General features: G+C 39.6%; 1 protein-coding gene across 5 annotated transcripts in view; it reads right to left on the minus strand.

Moving 5' to 3' along the window:
* DAB1 (DAB adaptor protein 1) overlaps positions 1-24,747 on the minus strand; it is a 162,477-nt gene that overhangs the window by 39,516 nt on the left and 98,214 nt on the right. For all 5 annotated transcript variants that reach the window (XM_086617593.1, XM_086617594.1, XM_009985469.2 and 2 more), the window contains exons 2-3: positions 22,728-22,867; positions 20,269-20,367 (exon numbers count right to left, since the gene is read on the minus strand). In XM_086617593.1, the coding sequence (XP_086473719.1) occupies positions 20,269-20,367; positions 22,728-22,867 (239 nt within the window). The remainder of the gene's footprint in view (positions 1-20,268; positions 20,368-22,727; positions 22,868-24,747) is intronic.

Raw genomic sequence — 24,747 nt, forward strand, 5'->3', positions numbered from 1 at the left:
TCTGCAAGTATATAAAAGTAGCAGTAGCTACCTGTAGCTTCATCCAGGGAGAGTCTGAGGACAGACTGACCTGCAGGGGCTGCAGAATTAGAGCTGAGATGGCCAATTTCTCCAAGAATCGGCACCAGACTTGCTTTATCACTGCAATACTCAGCATCAGCCAGCGAGTGATACATCATTTAAAGCAGTAACAGAAATCCAAGAGTTTATTTTTCCCAGAAAATTCACAGAAATGCAATTATCTGACTCGAAATCAATGCTAAATGCAAAAGTCTACACTTTATTTAAAATCTCACTTTGATTAATTGTAATCATAAAAAGACTCAATTTTGTTTTAAATGTATGAGTAAATTCTCCCCAGAGCCAGGACATGACTCCGAGACTCCTATAAGCACGTCTCAGTTCAGCATCCTTCTCACTTTGGCCTAAATAGTATTTTATTACCAAAGTAATACTTAAGCACTTCTGCTCAGAATAATGTCCTTGAAAAGTTTATCTAAAACAATCTATTAGTATGAATGTCTACCTTCTGATACATTGACCTGCTCTTATATCATCTAGGGATAATGCTATTTTCTGAGAGCGGGCAAAGCCTCACAAGGAATTCTTTTGAGGTCCAGATTCCTGCTGGTTTTGAGAACAGCACATTTTGAAAATCAGCATGGTACCCAGGCAATCTCTAAACAACCAGTTATTTTTAGAGTTTAAAAAAAAAACAACAACATTTTAAAAGTCAAAACCAGAGAGAATGTGTGTGTGTAGAAGCAAAAAGGCTGAGTGCGTGCAGGGCAAGTGACAAGCGATGAGAATTCTGTAGAACACGGATTGAAATTTAAAAAGAGAGGCAGCATGTAAAAGACAGATGACTACATATAAAACAAAAGACCGGACATTTTTCATTTGCATTTTGCAGTAAATGACTCCTAACTTCCCAAGATCAAAATCGCCTGCTCATAGGAAAAGGGAAGTGCTGCCCTTGACTTCAGGCTGAATACGATGAAGTTGAAGGTGCACTTCAGACTCTCACAATGTGTTAAGTGTTTAAAATTAATGATGGGATCTTACTCAGATAATATAGGGATATTGATTTATTAGGTTTTTCTGAAAACCAAGTTGCATGCTATCTGTTACAATGAAATGAAATGTTCCCATCTCTCTATTCTGCATATGACGGGGAACGTTATCTCTGGCTCCTATTAAATCAAAGTTCTTTGATATTGCTTTATTGATTGTGAGACAGCGTTTTGCACTGAAATTAAACTGCAATCAGATTCCTTCCCATGGAATTAAATTTGAAGATCATTCTACCATGGAAAAGTATCACCCACAATGTAAGACAGCAGATGGAGACACTCCAATTTATTTGGGAACCCTCATTAACCGTTCGAAAATCATTACATTTTTAATGGTCATGATATTTTACATACTGTATCAATAGATGTACAAATTAAGTAAAGGTGACTGCAACGCTATCTTTTCACATATTTTACTGTATGGAGTGTTCAGCAAGAGTTTTCCATTTGTTTGAGGGATACCCAGTTGGAACATACACATGAAACGCAATGTTGCACACACACATCTGTACTCAAATATAGACATAAAAACTCCTTCAAATCTGTGTTTTAACAGACCTTGTGTTAAAGGTCTGTTAAAGGACCAGATCCAATGGTTCCCTCTACATATTCCAATATCTTGTTCTAAATATTATTTAACGAGCACCTGATACTTTGCTCTTGCAAAGCAGAAACGAGACTCCTGTTGCAGTGAGTAGAGATCTACCACTACAAAATGCAGAAACTGCATCCTTTCCATAAATCTTTGTTTTAAGGACACAGCCTGCCTGGTACCCCGCAGAGCCCTTCACAGCAGCGAGACGTGCACCACAGTAAAGGACAGCAGAAGGGACAGCACGAGGAGAACCTTCATCCCATCCAGCCACCCAGTGGGGACTTACAATCGAGGTTGTCTATAAATACACGGTCTTTGCATGTTTTGATTAGATTTGCATCTGGCGCATTCTCACAGATTAATCTGTGCCGTAAAATGAGACCAACCAACAGAAATGTCATCTTTGTCCCCCTGTAACTGCTCGCATGTGGCCACCCCTTCAATACTTGATATGAACAGTCCTGAAAGGAAATGAAACAAAAGCCACACAAAATTGTTTATAGCAGATCTGCTGGTCAGTGCTCAGCAGTTAATATTCACAAGCTGATCTGCCTCTCTTTCTCCCCAGCCTCTTTTTTTTTTTTTCTTTTTATTATCTTCAAGGTTTTACCATGACTTAATCCTGTCTCTAGTGGGTCAGAAGCACATAAAAGAATTATTTCATAACTCAGGGATGTTTATGACACCCTCGTATGCCCACGCTGATGGATTCCATCACACGCTATTTGCTGGTTTTACTGTATCTTTGCTGAGTGTTGCTACAAGCCATTTCCCAATTCATAAGTGAGGTATCAAATTGTTTCGGAGGGCTGCAGTACGACAGAACAAATTATAGAGAAGACTTAATTTGTATTATGGTTCAATACAGTCAATTAAATATTGCACAGATTAGAAAGTAATTTAACATTTAAGCTTCGGTTGTTAAAATAATCCACTGTACATAGTCTCCAAATTGTTTTAGGTCTCCTGTGACTTCAGTCACTCTTGCAAACGTCAAGGATTTTAAATAGAAGCACAGATGAAGTCTCCAACTGGATAACTAAGACAATCCTGTGATGCATGAGTCCTTCTTTTTAGGTTAAACATGATGTCATTATTATATTTTATTCACACACCAGAAAGATTTTTCTTGGTGTTAAAGAAGTCCAAAATAGCCACCTCCACCAAGGCTGCTGTCTTCCCTCTTCCCCTTAAGTTTACTCCGGTCTCTGCCACTAGCCATGATGTTTTCTCCTTTTCTCCGTTCTATCCCCGGCTTCTCCTCTTCCCCCAGGTTGCTCCCTGTACATCACATTGAATTGATTTAGCTGCCTCTGAGATCTGTAGCATTTCTAATTTCCCCCAGGCTGCTTGGCACCTATCATAAATTTTTTCACCCCTTATCCTCATCTTGCCCCTTTATTTCCACACTGTAGCCTCCAGTGCCACTAAATCAATTAAGTCAATCAATTAAGTACTTGGAGGGTCCAGCAATCATGTCAAATATGTGAGTTAGATGGCATGAGAAAGTCACTCCTTTACTATCGCTATTTCTCTTTTAATGAGGTTGTCTATTTAGTGGAGCCTGGGGCACAGTGTTAAGAGCCACAACAAAAAAATATCCTGCAAGCCGCAAAGCCTCCTATAAAAGCTGTCCCATCGAAAGCAGGAAGCATGTACCATACAATACCACGTCCATAAGGACAAGTTGCACAGGGATTTAAGTTGCACAGTCTTTCACCTTGAATAACTAAATGGTACGCCTGTTTTCAGACAGGTGGTATCACCCAACAGCTCCACCGTTACAATTTGCACGCTAGCAATGCTGGGATGTGGGTGACAGATGTGGCCCAAGCATCCTCTGCATTGCCATTCCTATCTATTCACTTCTGTCACTTTTGACTAGGCAATAATACATTTTGTGTGTCACATAAAGCTCCTCAAAAATCAAAAGGTACTCACTAAACTGCAAAATCCTTAATGGATTCGTAATAAAATAACTTTGTGGACTATGGTTTCAATCACGCTGCTGTCTACCTGCAAGTCCTTCATACTCCAAATGATGTTGTGATTGCTCAGCAGCACGTTAGGAAATCAGGCCCTGTATGTTTAGGAAGACCACTAGATAAATCATAGAAACTGAACGTGGAAAATTACAGCAATGTCTTCACAACAAGCTTTGCAAACCAGGAGTGCAACAGTGCATTGACTGTTATTTTTTTGCAACACATTAAGTGAAAACAATGAACTGCAACACACGTGAGTGATTCTGAGATGAATTTGGTGTCATTTCTGCAAGAAACGCAGCAGTGGTACAGATGTGCGGCCCCCTCCTCCACTACAACTGGGAGGCTGCTGTGGTCCTTACCAGTGCTCAGGACGTGCATACTACGGCACTTTGTCAAACGTTCTCCGTGGCCATTTCCTGTTCGTTTTAGCTGAGATTTGCAGGGATCATGGGAACAACAACAACCTGTCACAAGCCCTTCTCTATTTGCCTATATTGTGCTGAATGCATCTCTGCTGTTTCATTAAAACGCACTTAGCAGAGGTGGTCTGGTGGTCTTTGTCTCCATCACCAACACCTCACAGTCCAAATACATGCTTAAGGAGCAGATGTGAAGCATCTACGTTCTCTACAGCTGCAGATTGAAATATTAGACCTGTCTAGTTTTATAACTTTTAGGCAAGGATGGAGAGCAGTACCCTATATGTAGAGAACATTTACGACAACGCGGAAAATTTCATCTTGTTTTATCTAAAAAGAGAAGAGAGCAGTACAATTTAAGCTTAGCAAATGATCAAAATACTGAATTCCTACTGGAAGAGCAAGCAGTCTTGGAACAAAGTATCATTTCAATTCAGCTTTCAAAAATAAATATCACCTATAAATACCTGAAAAACAAAATCCACTAGAAACCTCTTGTGGTTATGAAGATTTCAGCATTGAGAGGCATTTCCAGGCACTGGCCAAGACGATCAATTTTGATCATAAGAGTATAAACTGAACATACCACCATGGAGTGAGAACTGAACCTTTCTGCTGAGGGAGACTGAATATGTGCTATGTTCTACACAGCCAAAATGAATGGTCCAGCCCTGAATCTTTTTGACCCAAAGCCACTCATGGAGCTTGGGCTAAGCAATAGGTTATGGACTTTCTGTCTGAAAAAAACCCAACAAGAAAGGAAAACGTAACCCTTGGAGTATCCTCGAAGCCTGAAGGGACTTCTCAGATGGCAGCCTTTAAGTATGTCTTCACAATGAGAAGAAAATAAATCTCTCTAATCCCTGTGCTTCTTCCATACACGCTGATTTTGCAGACAATAACCTAAAGAAGGACTTTACCAAGCGCCAACTTCTAAAAGGCGTTTCACTGCACAAGCTTTGCAATAAAAACACTTGGCACCAAAAGCACACTTGCAAATTACATGCAGATCAAAGCTTGGTCTATGTATCACAAAGGGGCACACAAAATATGGTGCTGATAAAGAAAAGAATCAAGGCAGATGTAGCCCCAGTTATCACAGACTCAGTTCCTCCAGGCGGTCAGCAGTCTGGCTGTGACACAGCAAAGCACCCAAAAGATGTGTAAATTTAATTTCCTCTTAATAACAACAAGGATAATAAACTCTCAAAAGCCATTCTCTTCCTGCAACCAAGGAGATGGAAGCGAAAAACAGATTATGTGACTTCCCAAGCTTACACGGCAACGTGCAGCTGAGTCAGGAAGGACGAAAAGTCAGTGAGCATAATTGTATGTGTTAAGGATAAGCACATCTTCACTTGAAGTGCTAGACTAAGCTCAATTTGTACACTCCAATCCATCCTCTGTAAAGTACCCCAGGTAGGAGCCTGTTTGGTTGGACTCAGGAAGATAGCTTAAAAGGATATTTCAGCCTCAGCTAAAATCTGAATTAATCCTTACCATTTCCTTTGCTTGATGAAAAAAGTATCCTGCTACTGCCTGTATCTTACCTGGAGAGCAAGAGCAGCAAATTCCTAAGAGAGCAATCACGAGTGTCCTTGTTTGTGCCCCCTGCGATAGGCACACGCAGTGGTGCTCTCGGCTGGCCTGGAGTTGTCCTCACCCAAGACCCCCAACATGTACCAGGAGTCAATTAAGTCAGCGGGACTTAACTTTGCCAGCACAGCAGTCTAATTGTGATGAATGGATCTACGATATCGAGCTCGCTGGATGTTCCAAGAACCTAATTTGTGAAAGAGAACACCACTAAGGTAATAAACTTCGGTCTGGCTCTCATAATTTGTAATAATGTCTGACAAAGACCAGATATGAATTTAGTTATTGTTCATTGTCTTAGGAAGCAAATGCTAAGCTGCTCATGCAGAAGATCCATTTATTAGATATATGAACTTGTGAAGGGAACAAAACAAAACTGGAACGCACACATGGCCAATTTTGTATCTTCCCTTGAAAGGCTTTTCAATTTTTTATTGTGCCAAGAGTAAAAGTAGCTAGCTAAATCTAAAGCCCTTGTCCAATTACTATCAATTCCAAGTTATATTTTAAATATGTACTTGCAAATATTGTTCCAGGACAAAGAAAATCTTAAAGGGCATGGAAACATTTTCACAGAGCTTTTGAAAAACAAATGTGCTACACTAAAGCCGTGATGCTGGACTTCCCACGAGTCTCGTACTATTTTCTTATTGTTTCTATATCAGACACAGTCGTTGTTTTATCAGGATGGTTAAAACAAAGAAGGATTTGCACAGAGATACCAAGAAGCAGCAAACCTGATCCTTGATACCAAAGTCAATGGCTCCGCTAGGCTATAATAAGCTCAGTAACGCAATACGATCCCACGTTGCAACTGTATGGCACCATCCATAGACTACAATACCTAGTTTTACCTTTCCATGTCACTATTTGAACGTGGTATATGAGTAACAACACTTGCCTATAAGGATACTATTTCATTCTCTGGGATGGCAGCCATCCTGTGGCCACTGCTGGGTTTCCAGGGGTGTAACACGTCTGTCCGAGTGTATTCCCGCTTAGCACCCACTTCTTTACCTTCTGCAAAATGGTCAGTATATCAAAATAGCCATAAATATGCCAATTTTGCTCTCTACTCTCAAGCCAAAGCTTGCATACAACCTAAGAATAGCACCTCTGACCATGTTTTGTAGTTTCTCTTGATATATTATGAAGTTTGTAAGACTCTTACTAATTAAATTTTGAATTTGAGGGAGCACAATATTCAGTAATGAGACAGTTCATTACAGTACCACTGAACCTCCATATTTTTATTATGTTCATCTTTACAGCCTGTGAATGTCTTTTGAGAAGCCTTTACTTTTAGAAGGTTCTTTTGTTCCTTTACACCAATATTCCTCATCTCCTGAAACGCTTTTGATTTACATGAACAGCACAAGAAATTTCTTCATACAACTCCTAGGAGCTTTGGAGGTAATTTTTGACTTTAACTGTCTCAGATCTTAACTGCTTCAGATTCAGTAAGCGTTACAATCCACCTTCTTCTTGTAGCCTGTGATTTGAAAAGCTCATCAGTGAAAACCAGCTTCTGATTCTCTTGATTTGTCATGCAAACCCTATAAAGTAGAGCTTGCAAAGATCACAAAAATTCCACTCATACTGGCAATACTAAAATTTAAGTTGCACCAGATAGTCATCAAACAGCAACTTTCTTTAACCATAAATCTACTTCTATAACATTACAAACTTCTTTGGTAAAGGGGAAAAAGGACAAGAGGGATTTATTTTATATTTATCTATCTGTCTCCCAGATTCCCATATCAATTTAATAAGACTTTAAAGAGGGCTGAGGGAAAGCACATGTACAGAGAAGAATAAGAACAAAAAAGGACTCTGAATTTACAAACTGTGTACAACCAATATGTCATGTTCATGTGCCAACTGAAAATTAAAGTAAAAAAATTGAGAAGTTCACGTGACGCAATGCTTTATATCTTTCAAATACGAAAGTGATTCCATGATCAGAAATAAATCAAAGCACACAAGCAAGAAATCCTGCCTGTATTCCACAACAATAAATTGGTTTTCAGTGGCACAATGCAGAACTGGGCAAAATTTGCTCAGCTCAACTTTTCATCTAAGTAAGATCTTCTAGTGGCCAGCATACAAATATACAGTACTAGCTAAAGAAGCCATCCTGGACTGTCCCCTACCACAGACATTGGTTTGCATATGAGAAACACTTGAGTTTACCTTTCCATACCACAAACAGTTAAGCTTGTGATCCTGGGGTTGACTATTCTCTACAACTTCTGCCAAAATTGATTATAATGAGAAGCCCTCCTGGTTCCCAGCAGAGATGTCTGAGCTGCTGGATATTCCTCCCAAGGCAGAATCAGTGTGCAAGCCAATGGCCGACTCTTTGGAAAGACAAAGGAACAACCTCTACCAATACTGTAAGATCTCAGACTATTCCGTAGCTGGAGGTGTACAATCACAGAGCATTACAACAATGTCCATGTTGAAGGCGCCTGAAGGCTGTTGATGTACATGCAGGTCAGTAAAAGATGATTCTGGAGCGATGAGCTTTACCATTCAGAAACTGCATCATTAACTACCCATCCTGGTCATAAATATCACGGTGGCACTTCATGCCATTTTATTTTTAGTCTTCCTACAGAAAAAGAGAAATCTTTTTCTTTGAGTTACAGTTCCATGCATAAACGAACTTCAGATAATCCCATAAATGTGCCACTCCTTCATTTGCTCAGGTCCCACAACAGACACTTAACCTGGGACATAAAACATCCGTAGCAACATGACGAGTGTGTGCAGTACTTGGGCCCTAAGATGAGAATAAAATAAAATGTCAAATGCAAACCTTAAAGAGACTCTGAAAAAGAACAAAGAACTTGCAGGTAATTTTGGGCTCAATTTCCACCCCTCCTTGCATTATCTCCAGGTAGGAATTTCTGGAGTCATGCTCAGTAGGTATTTTTCACATTGCATTACAACAGTTCTACATTTCAACTTGGACAACAGAGTGTATTTGTAAGTTCTGCCACGGCACCATCCAAAAGGGAGGCCCTAAACCTCCCATTTGCACATTTTAATGCCCAGAGTTGTTTCTTCCATGCTCATTTTCATGTAAAGCAGGCAGAATGTTTGGTTTTAGTCTTCTCCTGCTAATTGAAATCTCCAAAAGCAAACTTTGATTAAAGTCTGCACACAGCTGTGGCCCAGCAGACAAGCACGGTTCAACCACATTTGTTTTTCTCTCTCCCTTGCTTTTGTGTCCTGGCAGTGGGTGTCATACAGAGTCTGCCTTTCGGAAAAGCTGTCAGGCAGTGCTGCCCTCACCTTTTACTTAAGCACACGCAGTAGAGCCTTCCATAGCTTTGTTGAATGGATGCTGGCTTGTTCTCTACTACTTAATCCTTTAGTTCTCCCCCACCCTTTACAAATTCTGTGCACATCATGTCTTCTACTTCACCTAATCAAAACTGAACTTCTTCATTACTCCACTCTCAGGACTAAGCTTTATGCATGTACAGGTTATGCTCTCACGTGCTTTACACTTTAAAATATTTCCAAATTCCTGTATCATTCACGGGGGAGCATTTGGCTAATTAAAGATCCCAGAAGGCTATAAAACCTTCTAGAAACCAACTCAGCCTTTTTAAAAGCAAGCATGCAATCAAAAAAATTGGATTCAGAACTGTATTCTGACTACCTAAAAGAAAAAAAAATACTCAGTGCTATGCAGAGCAAGAGCTAGGAGCCATATACAGTATTTTCAGATACCTAGACTTCTCATTTGCTTGAAATGTCAAGGCACTCAAATTAATTGGTGCGTGCTCTGCCTCACCTAGTTCACAACGCTCCCTTTAAAGTCTGCAGGAATGTTGCTGCTTGGTTCTCTGGGAGTACAACGATGCAGAATTAGGATGGGAACCACAAAGCATTAAAAAGTATTAACAGTAAGCTAGAGTCCATTAAATGCTGTTTTTTCTAGAGGAGTGCTGCAATTTAGGGACATGTTAGGCACTGCTGTAATTCCATGATTACCACCAGGTGCTGGGTAGCACAACGGGAGATGCTGTTCTAGCCCTTAGGCTCTATGACACATGGTTGCCTGCATGCTGAGCATACAGTGCATAAACCAGAAAGGTTATGAGTACAATCATCTCATTTAGGAAGACAACTTTTATGAACAGTTATTTATACATTAAGCAAAGATCTATTGGTATCTGAAATTTATTGCTTATCAACTGAAAGTCAGGGATAAAAGCAGGTATTTGTGTTGGGTAACTGTCGACAAACAAGAGCATCCAGTGGAAACCTGTCTTTCCTCTTCTCCTTCCACAGGGCCACTTATTACATAGACTAAGTGGAAGAAAAGGCATTTACTCATCCCCTTTGACTATGAGACCAAACAAAGCTCTTGATGACTTCCCAACAAACACAAACGTGTTCCTGAGCGCAGAACATCATCCACTGATTTTATTGCCAATAGCAATCTATTACTATCATCTGGTAAACTTCAGGTATCTTTAAAAGTAAACTTTCCTGTAGTTTCCCTCTCCCATTACGCTGACAGCAAAGGTCATCTGTCTCCCTTGCATCTGGCCCCAGCAATAGGAGAGGTTAAACAGCCTACAAGTTAGCAGAGGAATTCAGCAGCATCGCTGGTAGTACTGCTATTACCAGGGCAAATGGAAAATTGCAGAGCAGCCTCCCAGATAAAATGCACTGAATAGGAAGGAAAATCACCAGCACACCTGGGGCGTAATAGTTCCCAACCATCTCCAAGAGGAAGGAACAGCAGATTTCAAAGGGGAATGTAACTTTCTGTTACGGCACCTGCTGAAGGTCCCCCACCGCTCTCCAGGGAGGTTTCAGTGCATCTCAGCCTCCTGTGCTATTATTATGTCAGCGTTTCTCTTGCTAAATCCTTTCCTGAGCAGTTTGAAATCCAACCATTATAATTCTGTGTCTGCTGAAAATGGGCCTGAAATTTTTTTCTAGTGTTTTTTCTTTCTTTTTTTTTTTTTTTCTCTAGTTAATGCATTAACCTGGCTTAAAAACACCAATACTTGCAAACAACACCTTCGTCCTGAGCAACTCTGTGTTTTGGGTGCTCTTCTATAAGGTAAAATCACAGCTGGAGTCAGTGGAACTGCCATGTGGCTTTCATATCCTAATTTATTTACCTGAATCACAAAAAGGTAGTGATTATAGGCAAAACTCCCAAATGTAAATCTATACTTTTGAGTTTTCTGCTGTGGGACAATACCTCAGCGGAGGGATGCAGTGCCAACATTTTTATAACCAAAAGCTGACTTTGTTTTTAGTAAAATTAATCCCAAATTCTGTTTAAGCCTACCAAACATTAAAACTAGATAAAATTGGAAGTGTTTACATAGAAATTTTTACTACAACAGCCTATAGACAGATACCCACCCCTATATGCAATGGATGCTGAATGGCAATTGGGAATATGCGTACGGTGAGATTCCCCATACCATAACACACAATGCAGGTAGCAGTACTTCCCTTTCTTAAATCCATCCCAGGGTGCTTGGTTAAAACAACAGGAGACCAAATACAGCCAAATGAGACCATTGCTAAAGTCATAAAATCTAATTTTCTGCCTTTTTAAAAGTAATCAAAGTTTTACCCTTTTCATACTGAAAAATACGACTACAACAAATTCCCACAAATTATTTCAGTTTCGATAAAACGTCTGGAATAGCATTATTTTCTCTTCATGCCAATTAGTGTCAGAAACATCACAGGGCAGTTCCTGCGGATACTCACTACAAGAAGGTTGAACTCAGCTGTGGATCAGAGCATTTCCAGATGAGAGGAAGGAAAGAAATTCCAGCCTTTCTCTGTACACCAAGTGTTAGGAGGAATGACCTAAGGTTCAAACCACAGCTCCTGATCCCAAAACCCTCAGAACTTCACAGCGTGCAAAATCACACCTTAGTTTTGCCTTTTGGGATCTTTTTTTTTTTTTTTTCCACAGTGGTAAAACTGTCATAATACATAAGGCTTCTACAATCTTCCCACAGCAAACTGGGCATCTATGAAATGTCTCTCTATGAGCTTGTGCCTATTAAAAATCCCTGCGGAGCGCTCTGAACCATCCAAACTGTCTAAGGCACAGTTTGGAAGACCAATAAGAAATGAATTACAATAGTCAATAAGGGATGTAATTATGGAAGTAGGTTCTTCTGACATTTACATTTTGCTAACTGTCGAATGTTATTTATGAAACGTGTTATTGTTTCCCTTTTAAAGTAGCAGAAGAATATAAATACCTTATAAGAGTAATACACCGCGGTTTTAAGTCCCCTACTCTGCCATATTCTAATCAGATATATTTATTGCATGTAGAACAGTAAATGCCATGTTTCAGTATTCATATTTGTAAGTAGAAAGACAGGAAACTGCCAAGCAAGAGGGAAAGACTCCCACTTGGCCAGAGGGATCTTCCGCAGACAGAAGGTGTGGGCAATGCATACAAATCCCTGTTAGGCACAAGAATGGGCACAGATACCACCATTTGCAAATGTACATCCAAAATCTGACTTTGCTGTTTTTCACTATGCTCTTTATTGTAATTATTATGTAGTAATTTATCACTGTAGTCCTTAGTCCTCAGCATGGTCCAAGACCCAACATCTCTTACAAAAAGTTCCTATAAACAGATAATTCTGATTTAAAAAACCTGAATTAAAAGGCGATCCCAGACAGTTTATGTTTTAATTTCAACCTTTGAAAGCTAAGAGCCAGACACCCCTTGGGACATCTCTGAGATGCATGACTGCAGTAGCTCCTCCTCATAAACTCACTGTCCTGGAAGACACCCTCCATCACTCCTCTGCCTCTCCATGGGCAGCTCACCCTGAAATGCCAGGCTGACATGGTAGAAGGCATGGCTGATGTGACTCATGCAGTCATTCCCCAAGCCATATCTCTGCAAGGCCACAACAGAAACAACAGATGGCCAGAAGAACGATTTCATGGGCTGGATCTAGAAGCCACTAGATGGGCTGTCCTCACCCCAGGCAAAGGACAAGAGGGGACTGCAAGAGGCAGCACAGCTCTCCTGGCAGGCTGTGATCACAGAGTACCAGCAGTCTCAGCACCATTGAGTTCAATAAGTTTCTAGCACAGGAGTGTTTTAAGGAGAGCTTTGAAGAAAAAAGAAGGGAGTACTGCATGAATATTTGCAAAGAATCCCTCCAAAGTACGATGGGCAAGATGGGAAAAGGCTCAGAGTCATTTATTTTAAAGCAGAATCAATGAATGATGAAAGTTGGTACTGTGGAACGACCTCTTGAAAGTGGATGAAGAGTAAAGACAGCCATGAAGAGCCGGGGGAAAAAACAGTTAGGCTATAGGTTGGTAAAACAGAGAAGGCAGATTCAGCATAGGAATGCAAAGAGAAGTGCGACATGATCAAAAGAATAAGCTGAGACAGCAATCTTGGCAGCCACGACGGATTTCAAAAATAAAAGTCACATTTGTCAAGGACAAAGAAAAGGATAACAATTGAGACACAAGATGAAGACAGACAGGGCTGGGTTTTAACTGTAAGCATGACAATAAGCGCTGTATTTCAGAGCAGTTAAGAAGAATCTGGAAGATCTGGAGTTACCCTGGCTGTGACGATTGAATACAAGGTTGAGTCAAAAAAGGCTGCTGAGTGTACAGGGCTGAATAAGAGATGATGATGATGGTATTTCCCTCAGCACTCCGAAAAGGAGGTCAGAGAAAGACCTTTGGGAGCCAGGATTGAAAGGCCCGGTTTAGGCACCTTAAGCTTGGACTGTTGGCTAAATGTTTAAGGAGAGGGATGGAGAGACAGGTAAAGATTTGAACAGAAGGAGACAGGATTGGCATTGTTTGGTTTGACACAATAACCAAATTTATATCTGCAAATGAAGTAACTCAGATAAAAAGCATATCAGGAAGAAAAAGAGATGAAGCCAAGAGAGCAGCCTGGAAATCCTGGATGAAAGCTGCAAGAAAGAAAGGCAAATTAGAAACACGGGTAAAATCCAGAGACAAGAGTCAAGGAAGCCAGAAGGAAAGATGTTATTCAGAATAAACTGCTAGGTTAATGATGCTCATGAAGTGCTGCACCTGAGATCAACCATGAAGAGGCCAGGAACTTTGGGAAGATCAGTTTCAAAGAACTGAAGAGGACAAAACCCACTTCTGGGAACTTCTGGCCTGGAGCTGGAAGGAGCCCCAGGCAGGGACCATTAACAATCTCCTGGCCAACACCATGCTCTGGCAAACACAAAAATTCTGTGAACTAATTGCATCATCTCTCCTGCTCACTGCAGAGCAAGTAGAGAGCAGACAAAATTAATTCCTTCTTTTATTTCTATTTTTAAATATTCAGAGACGCTCAGTGACAGAGACTTGACAGTTTGACATTTCATCTGCTCCAGCACATGTGCTTCAAGGAATAACTACAGATCCATAATCGTACCTCGATTTCTGGTCAAAGATGCCAGAACCAACAGATTTCCAGTAAAGTCAAGAAGTACCTTTCGTACATTTTATATGAGGTATCTTGTGCCAACAGTGAGAATTTTAATCTTGCTAAAATTTTCTTTCAGCCAAGTTTAGCTGTCCTGTTAGCAATCTATCAGCATAATTAACACTATCATTCACATCAAATGGAGAAGAGCTGCAAATCCAGGGGTTATCAGCACAAACCTGATAAAGTCTCAGAACAACCTGCAAAATGCTTTACAGAAGCCTTAGCAACAACTTTGAAAAATCTGTGCGTTATAAGGTTAAGAGAGCTTAAAAGGTCAGGAAGATGGGCAAGATGAGGACATCTAAAACAGTGGCTGGATCATACCACAGCCATGACATTATCTCACTAGAACAGAACAATTAGAGGCCAGCAGGATTATAACCACCCACTACACATATTATTTATTTGGACATCGTTAAGAGTTAAAGCAGAAGCACAGTCATGAGTTCTGTGGCTAGCATGAAAAGACAAATTAATTTTTTTGTACAAAATGCTACATATAAGGTCTGGTCCTCCTTCCATGGAACAAGGAGGTATTATTCATCGAGTAATACCTACTCAGGTACTCAGGTAGGTAACCCTGTTCTGCGTGAGTCACATAACCCTCCTCAAAGACAATAAAGGTTAGAGTAAGGGATGGATAAAAAGAATGAGAATAGACAGTCAAGATGATATATATATATATATACAGTTTTCTTCCCTGGATGTCGTACTGACAGCCTGAAGAAAATGGCTACAGATTAAATTCATAAAACATGAGTATCACACTGCAATACTTCTCTGCAATACTGTAACCCAATCAGACACTTCCAGTATTCCTAGAAATTTTACAATCCCACAGGCTGTGCCCAAGCTCTGTATTTTGATAAAGACAAGGGTCAACATCTCCGAAAGACTGGCCAGTCCTCCAAAGTATATAATAGACAAAGCAAATGAAACCTATTTTCAGGGTGCTGCATAGGCCAATATAAGAAAAATTGGTGCAATGGCTGTCATCTTCATAAACTGGGTTACAATCCATCTCTTTAGGACATTTCTCACAAATAAACAAGGTACCAATATAGGTCTACCATGCTTTTTGGATGACTGTGGAATCTAGACAAATAATTAATCTATAACAACAGCTCACAGAGAGCTATATATTGCAATATTTTCTGGCAATTTGCATATCCATGAGCTGATATAAAATTTACTTTAACAGAAATAATTCTTTACTTAAAGCTCAATTGTAATTTTTTGCTTTCATCTTACTTCTCTTTCACAGTGTCTGGGTTTTCCTTTAAAGTCAACAGGATTTTGCAACTAGAAAGAACAAGAGTTTAAAAGTATATATCATTACATGAATGTAGAAGAAAATGTTTTGTCAAGTATTTTATAGAATTTAATTATTATTTTTAAATAAATTTTTGGAAAGTAACCTACAGTAAACGAAGATTTATTGTTACATAAATAAACAATGAGACAATTACAGCCTCTTTATGGAGACCATATTAGTCATGCACATCTAATGAAGCATTACTAAGCTATCACAGGGAGATAGCCTGATGTGTGTGATTAACAAAATAATACTCATAAATAGCTAATGAACAATGATGGTCCTTTAAAAATTTTGCATATCCTGCTATATTGAGAGTTATGGTTTTTGCTGCTTTCTAAGGAGCACGTTAACCACTAAGTTCCACCCTGAAAAGGAGAATATTAAATAGCACAATGCAGCTATTTGCATTTTTGCCTTCCACAAACCATGCTTCTGGAAATATAAAAGAACTCTCACGAAAGTCTGCTAACGAAGGATACGTTTCAGCTTGTGCAGTACTATGTTTGAAAGATTATGTCTTGAGATGACACCAGGGTGCAGGGGGAATATGACAGAACAGATGATCAAAAATTATTTTCATATAATATGCAGCCATGAAATCTCTGAAGTGGCATTAGGTAGAAAAAGCCTGGATTTAGTAATTGTGGTACATTTTTTACATTTAAAAAAATAATTGCATTTCCTTCAGGTGAGGTATATATTTGGCAATCATATTCTGGAGAAGGCAAGTGGGATGGATGGCCAAGACCTGCCAGTAGACAAAAAAGGTGTATTTATAAGAAAAATAGAGGGTCAAAACCCATGCGTAATGACAATTTTTGGCATAAAACTAAATGTAACTTCAGAACACATAGATAATGTTGGGACTTTAACAGCAGAATAATTACCATTTGTGGTGTTCTGCCTAAAGGAGCAGGCTCCTCCAGCAGATGAGTGAGTCTATATAATACTATAGGCAAAGCCATAGGTGAACTCTGTTAAGCAAGGCCCTTCCTATCACCTTCTAAATACATTGACAAGTATTTGCAAAGTGATACAAAGGGACCTATATAGGTTAATCCATGGAACAGGATGATGAAATATGAGAGGAGTGTTGTTATCTCTATTGCAGTGCTATAGATGAACTAAATCGTATCGCATCTACAGCACAAACTCATAGCAAATCCTTCTTGTATTTTTCTTGGTGAGATAAAGTCTTCCCAAATGATATTCCACCTTCAACCTAACCTTCTTCATGGATAAATTTACTTAAAGGGCAGAATTCCTGATGGCTGGAATAATAGCATTATTAAAATCAATATTTTTTGATGAATATTAGGTCTGGAACATATGAAAGAGAGCTATAAAGTACACGGGGAAAAAACCTTGCTTATCATTTTCAGTAGTAACCCAGCTACAGCCCTTCATCTGTAATGAATTATGGAGCAATTCCCCTAAATCATCTGTATGAAGTCAGCTATGACACTGCCAATTTTAAAAAATTTACTAGTTTTGAGCTACAAATTGATTTTTTATTGTGATAAATTAAAATCCAATAGTAGCCTACAAGATACTAAAAATACAGAAGCCTACATTTTTTCCAGAATACTTTTTCTCTTTTCTATTACATCAGACTGCCATTGTGACACACATGATAGCAGCAGCCAATTATAAAAATTAAAAAAGGACACTCTAGAGAGGAAAATAGCCTTTCCAAATAAACAATAAATGAGCACTGAGCCCAATCCCAAATTTTGGGAATCCCAAAATTACAGAAATACAATGAAAGTATTGGAGGGGACAGGGAAGTTAAAAGAGGAGAGAGGAAATGAAACATTACCCAGGCTGTTCCCTATTAAGAGCATATTTTTTTCCTCAGGTGCATGAATGTGGATGTCAGTCTGCAAACTTTATAAACTCTTAACATCGATATCAGAAGATCTTGTTTGTGTGAGCAAATCACAAACTTTTTGCTGTCCCTTTCCCTTCTGTTCCATCAAAAGAGCCAGGCTGAGCAATAGCATATTTCCAGTTTCACCAGCTTGTGGGATTTTCTCTATTGCTTCTAAATCAAACACGAGGTTATCAGTGTCCTGCATTGCCTAATTGCATCATCCTTATTTTGCTTTATAGGAGGCTCCACATTACAGCAATAATGCAGCTTTCTTTGGGGGTAACTATAGCACACAGACATTGACATGAGACTACAGAATGGTGTTATTTACTACTACAACAGCTGACATCTCTTAGCATTACATCAGGACCAGTCAAAGCCGTACGGATGAGACACCCCTAAGTGTTATTCTCTTGTGCTGCAGAAAGCACCTTGCCTCAGTAGTGCTCCTGGCCCAGGGACACTGCCAGGGTCTGTCCATGACCTTACCCAGTATATTTCAGATGCTGAGATTGTATGTGACTACCAGCAGGAAAGGGAATGAGATGGCAACTGTAGGCTGACGAAACAGAGATGGGCTGGATGAGAAACACATGAGAAAAGCGGGTCAAAGACATGAAATTTTGAGATACAGAGAAACCCAAGCTGGGGAAAAAGCCAAAGGGATGGTGGCTGTGAAGAACTCGCAGAAGAGTTCATGCACCTCTGCTTCAAAAGCTTGGCATGGAAAGCACAATTCTCCTGCTTCCAAAAAAGACACAAAAACTGATGTCAAAAGCTTCCCACATCCCTCTGTCACAGCCCTGTTTCAAGAGGGACAACTCAATACTCCTGTCCATCACTCTGGCAGCTCAGAGGCAGATGTCTGGAAGGTGGATTTAAAGGTTTCAGTCTAAGCCTCAGTGAGTGAGTGACAGGGTTACTATAAAGATGATACAGTTATGTCAGATTTAGAGCATAGGACGTCAAAGTTATGAAATGAAGGAGACTTGTTCTCATGTTGCCACCTCACTAGCTGCAGATAGGAGACTCTGCAGGACACTGCAGGAAAGGTAATTTGGCTAAACCACACCTTTGTTTTTAAATGCATCCCCTTTTCCATCTTTATTTATGAAAATAAATCCTATGTTTGCGAAACATTCAGAGACAAGGGTCACAGGACAAGTCTTTCACTCTTATTTTTTTATTTTGCCAAGAAAAGGCTTTAGCCTTAGGAAAGCAATCATGGCCTCAGTGCAATTTGCAGAGTGCGTGGCAAGGCAGTAGGCTGCACACTGAAGAAAACAAAATATTACCATATTGTTCCATGTATTACACTCTGCTCTGGACGCTGAATGAAGCTGATATTCTCTGGCCGAAAAAAGGTACGCCATCGCGTAGTTAAACGCTACCCTAGTGTCTATTTATTAGACGACCCAACCATGACTGCACTGGCAGCCCTAATCCCGACATTTCCTATCTTCTGAACACAGGCTGTAACCTCAGCAATGTTCCCTTAAACACTGCTTTTGTATGAATACTTTACACATGCTGTACACAACACATTCCAAATGAGCTTTTCATTACTAACTACTTGTATTATGTATCAGTGAGCTCAATGACATTGATTTTCTAATAATATAAATTAACTGGCAAAGATAATTTCATCTATCATCAGTAGGGTTTTATTTCTGGCATCATGTTAAATAGTTAATCTTTCAAAAGATTAAATCAAGAGCTTTTTAAAATTCAAGGCAGAGCTTAAACCGCTGTAAAAATCTTCTTAATTAGGATTAAAACAGTTTGTGTGTTGTTGCTTTGTATCTAAGTAGTGTAATGTTTTGCTTAGGTTTCTTCTTTCAGAGCAATTTAAAAAATCAAACATGATCTTGCTGTGGCAAAAACTGCATAAGGCAGGGAAGTCTCCTGCAACTTCCTCGACAAGATGCTACTGGATGAGTTGCTGCTCGGCAACCTCAAACTTTCCAGTATCTGTTACCTCCAATTCCATACAATCCACACTTTTTTCTACCATTGATGATACAAAAAAAGCTCTGAGCCTTATGGTTACTGCACATCTGACAGAAGACAGTCACTGCTGTTAACAGGATTATACGGAGTTACGGTGACAACGATTGTGCTGATCTGGAATTACAGACCCGACAGAAATTCTTTAAGATTCCCCTAGGACATCTTCAGGGCAATCCCAGCTAAGTGTGTTTTGCTCCCAAGAGCTCCCCAGCTCCCAGTGCCCTTCCTTTTCTCTATCTCAGGCTTGGGGAAAACAAGCTTCACTCTCCTGGAGTTGTCCACAGCTCCCTGTTAACAGCTTGTTTCCTTCCCTTCAGCTTCCCATGACACGAAGGGCCCAATCCAAGACAATCTTAACCTCTGATCCTAATCCCTTGTCATTAGACTTCCAAAAGTCACTTGGTACTGCCAAGGAATCTTAAGCAGCATCCAGAGGACCAGTGCAGCTAGGCTCAGGCTGGATGAGAAAGCCCATCCGGGCACAGACACTGGTCTGTATCACAGACTGCTAAAGCTTCTGCAAACAGTGGGCTGGTGTATCCAAGAAACAATTTTTTTATCTGGCAGAAGGAAAACAAATCCTTTCTCACCACATTCTGGACTCGGAGCTGTGAGCGTTTATGTACATAAGGAGCATCTGTGCACTCACGTAAGTGGTTCCGCAGAAGGATCCAGGCCAAGGCTTTACAATAAACCACGTCCCCACGCTACACTTGGCACCTCAGTCATCTAATGGCTTGCTCTGATACATGATAACCTTTTATCAAGCTTGTCAGATGCTTCATGTGTGCTGACACCGGTGAGATATTACTGCCCAGCCAGGAAATGCTTTTAAAGAAACATCCATGAAAAGATTCAATTTTGTCCCATCACATGATTCTTTTACTTACCCCCGTCTTTTCATCGAAGATTTTGATTCCCCCAAAGGAGACTGTCAAGAAGATTTTCTGTTTATGTTCTCCTTTCGAACGAGCTGCAGCAACAATTCCCTATTGAAACAAAGAACAGGTTGGCTGGTTTCGTTACTCTTCTAGGTGCCACAGCAGAGCAGAAAGATTTGCTTGTGGACAATTCCTCACTTTTCTAGGAAAACTTAAGGGCTGTCCAGGAACAGCCCGCCTCTTACTTCTGGCTTCCTCCCTTTTTTCAAGGTACCACATCTCTCAGTGCTACCCAGAGAGCATTTTGAATATGCTCCCACTTCCAACCCCTGTGCTAGCTAATCCTCCATGAAATTTGTTTTCAGGAAAGCTGAAGGTCATTTCTAGCACACTTTTCCCAGCTATAAGCTGTTTTGTTTTCTTTTTTTTTTTTTTCTCCAAGGAAAAAACCCAACAAGCAGTGGAGGAAAAAGACGCCAACAACTTTAGCTTACTTCATGGGTACACTTATCTGGAATAAGCAAATTGAGGTTTTCATAGAAGAATATTATTCTCAAAATCAAGCTACACCTCTGTTGTAAAAAAAATAAAAAAAAAATCAGTATTGAGGGTTAGTTTTTTTCCTGATATGAGGCTTTTGCTTTGTAAGTGAACTTGCTGGTATGCATCTCGTGTTATTCTCCCACAGTGTTAAGTATAACAGTAACTTTTATTTCCACCTTCCGTGGAGCCTGCCGTGACCAATAACACTGAACTAAGATCAAATGTAATCCATTGCACTAGTAAATAAATGAAAATATTTAGCATTTATCTAGTGCTCTGTAGTTTCAATGTATTTTAACAACCACTTACTTATGTTTTAAGACCTTCATGAGGTCGATGTTCTCATTACACAGACACGAAAATTAAAGAAAAAAAAATGAAGTCATTTGTCAAAAGTCACTCCAAAACTTTATGCCCGGCCTTGAAACTCATGCTGTTAGACACAAGGTTTCCAGAGGCCACAACTTCATGCTATGCTGCCTTACACACAAACATGAATTTCCAATGCTCTCTTCTCATAATAGTTTTAGTCATCTCACAACACTGTTTAGATCAATCTCGCCACTCTGCAAACAGTTATCAGGCATCTGGGAGATGTGGAAGTGGTAATCCACAGAGGAGAGAGACAAAAAAGTTTGTGCAGCACAACAGTGCCAACTCTCCCATATTGCTACTAGGAAGAATGAAATGATGAGAAACATCCAGTATACAATTAAAACAGGAATATTGTGGCAGATGTGACATATCAACAGTGCACCTTTTAGAGTAGATTAGTTTTTGCTTGCCATAAAATGTTTGTAATGGATTTGTAAATTATCTAACAGATTTTTCTTTTAGATTGTTGAACCATATGATGTATGTCACCCTTTGCTGTTTCTTTGAGAATAACTTATTCCTCCTGGTTCCTGAGGACTGGACCCCTGCTAGTTGGTAGTGTAAAAGACACCATTTAGTGATTTCTCCTCCTGAAAAAATTGGTAATGGCAAATCCATCAGCTCTTTTAGCAGAGTGCTGGGGAGAGGACTGGAAGGAAAGAAATGGGAAAAAAAATGCAGAAGACCTACTAGACCTAGCTTGTAACCCTACAATGCAAATGAAAAGCCAACACTATACTCAAGGAAAACACAACTAATCCTTCCTTCTCACTGACCCAAGCTCTTCTACATGCCCCAGGGTGAGGTAAAGGATGCTTCCTATAGAGTGTTGTTACGCTCTTTTGAGTGTTGTAAGAAAAGACTCAGCCAGGGATGTCTATCAGATTCCAGAATGTCCACCCTCCTACACCACTAATGCTTTCAGAGTCTGTCTACTCTCTGAGTTTACTCAAAATCTGCCTTTGTCACTGCTCTGATTCTTCCCAAAATTTCTGGGGACTCCTCTTTATGTTCTTGTGCTCCATCCTCTCAGTGCACTGTCTCCTGATTTTGTAACCCATCAATCTTGTCGTTACAGGTGAAAGACATTCTCCTATCAGTGAGGACACCAGTTCCCCCTATACCTGGCTACCTACACCCCACACTGCCACTCACCCCTTCCTGCCTGTCCCGACAGGAGATAACAGTCAAAGGCAGGGCTGTAGTTGATTAGCCCTGCCATTTAAATGTTCTGATATACCATTTTTCTTCATAGTGGTTTACCTCCCCTTTTGCATAATAAAATTATTCAATTTGCAGATGTGTTGTTTATAATTTGTGGACAAATTGCAGTGGTGTCAATCATGAATAACTACTGAACTCAGAGATAATGTATTAAAATTAAACTGGGATAAGCAATACCAGCCAGGAGTTCATGTAAAATTGACTGATTTCAATACATAATTAACCAGAGTGTGACTCAGTGTCAGGAAAGGAGAATGAGCAAAAGTTCAAGCTGAAATTCGCTCCCCTCGACTCCATAATATTAAACATTAAAAGTTCCACTGAACCTTGAGCTTCATCATGGAGTCTTGGCATAACTTGTCTCCTCGTGCGGCAGAAACCTCATCTATCCCAATCAGTTTTGCTTTGTATCGGACACCGTCACCTTTAAACCTCTTTATTAAAGTGGCTTCACTGCGATCCTGACCTGAAAAGACATAAGAGAAACAAGGAAATTTTGCGTGAGTGCAAAGGAAAATAAATTAATAAATACTTGCTATTAAGTGGCAAATTAGATCTAACTCCTACCTCAACACCTAAACATGCAAACATTTGAATACAATTAGAAGAAAAGAACTAGTTCAATAAAACCTTTTGGCCTTACTACCTCAAACGAATTCACAGTGGAATAGTTACCATACAAAACCTTCTGCATGAAATTTGCATGCAAATTAGGTTTACAGAAATAAGAGATAAGCCTGAATCAAACCGCATGGATCTGAAAACTTCTGATCTGTACGGGTTGTTCTAATTCCAATACACCTGAGAATTCTTCATTTTGCAGACAAAACTCTAATAGAAACATGCTGCCATTTCCTCATATACTGACTTATCTAACCGTATCAGCAGTATTTACACTATTAACCATTTGAATGATGAAAAAACAAATGATGTTATTTGCCTATAGAGTATTGCTGCTCTAAAACCTCCACAAAATACACTGTCTCCTTGCTCTATTCTTTCTGCTTTTATATATATATATATATATATACAGAAAAAAACATAACCAGCAACATTGGCTCTCACAGGCTCACCCTGAGAAGCTTAAAAAGTGGCACAAGATGTTTCTTAATAAAAAAGCAGTTGGGGATAAGATAGCACAGTACTGATAAGGCCAATGTACATAAATTACAACACTGTGACTAGCCTGAACCACACGACAATAACACTACAGCAATCCATGAAAGGAACAGTTTTGTCAGGAAGACTTTTTCCCTGAGATCTGCAGAAGAGCTTATACTGTGTCTCAGCTGGAAGAAATATGTTAGTTAGGGAATCGGTCTTCCTAAAATTGATTAAAGATATATTTTGCAGCTGTCTGTGGAATTTCTTGCTAGGATCTCAAAAAACCAGCAGTGAACTGTAAAGAATTGCAACCAAACAAATAACCAAACGACATCCAAAGCACAAAGAAGCAAGCAAAAAAAGTGAGATCTTAAAGAAGTTGAAGTTTCTGGGACCAAACAGATTCCACCAGAAAACTTGTCTAAACATGGACTGACATTGCTGAAGTTTCTACTACTACCACCTAGGAGCTCTACTCACAGATTTCGCCCCATACTTCTAGCTATTGTAAAAAACAAACACAGAGCTAGAGCCTGCTATAAATGAACCATAGCTAAGAACCTAGTGTTAGACACCTACATTTGAGAATTTTGGCCCCAATTTTCTCAAAATGTTCATTTCTATTTGAAAAGTATGCAAATTCTATTTCTTTCAATGAAAAATATCAGTTCAGAAAAATGTTTTAATGCTACATTTATAGCCCCTTAAAAATAAGGCAGTTGATTGAGCGTTGCTGTGATAATTCAATGGCCACCCAACTGTTTCCCTTGATTCGTTTTCACTCTTGCTCTCTCAAAAAGAATTAAACAGAGGGTTGAAACTTCATGGTCTTACAATCGGTTTTATTTTACAAAAATAAAATCTAATCAGACACAAATGATAAATCAGAAACTCGAAGTAGTGGTAATATCATTCCCCAGGGAAACGCCAAGGCAGATGTTGGCACCATGAGCTAAAACCAATGAAAAACCATTTTCCACTTTCAGCTCCGGAGTGGGGCAGGAGGGAGAACATCTGGAGAAACAACTAAATACAATGATAACAGTGGACTTTTCCATATGTCTTTTCTAATTGCAAAGATACCCTGTTGATTCGCAGTAAATAAAATCCAATTCCAACAGCTTTCTTGCCAACAATTTTCAACCTTACATCTTCGTCGCAGCTGTTAGCTAATAGCATAAGCATGTACGTGTTCCAAGAGTGTTTGTTTCCTGGGTCCCAGTTATGATAGCGATCTTGCAT

Source organism: Tauraco erythrolophus, chromosome 10 (assembly GCF_009769465.1).
Source record: "Tauraco erythrolophus isolate bTauEry1 chromosome 10, bTauEry1.pri, whole genome shotgun sequence".
Taxonomy (NCBI): domain Eukaryota; kingdom Metazoa; phylum Chordata; class Aves; order Musophagiformes; family Musophagidae; genus Tauraco; species Tauraco erythrolophus.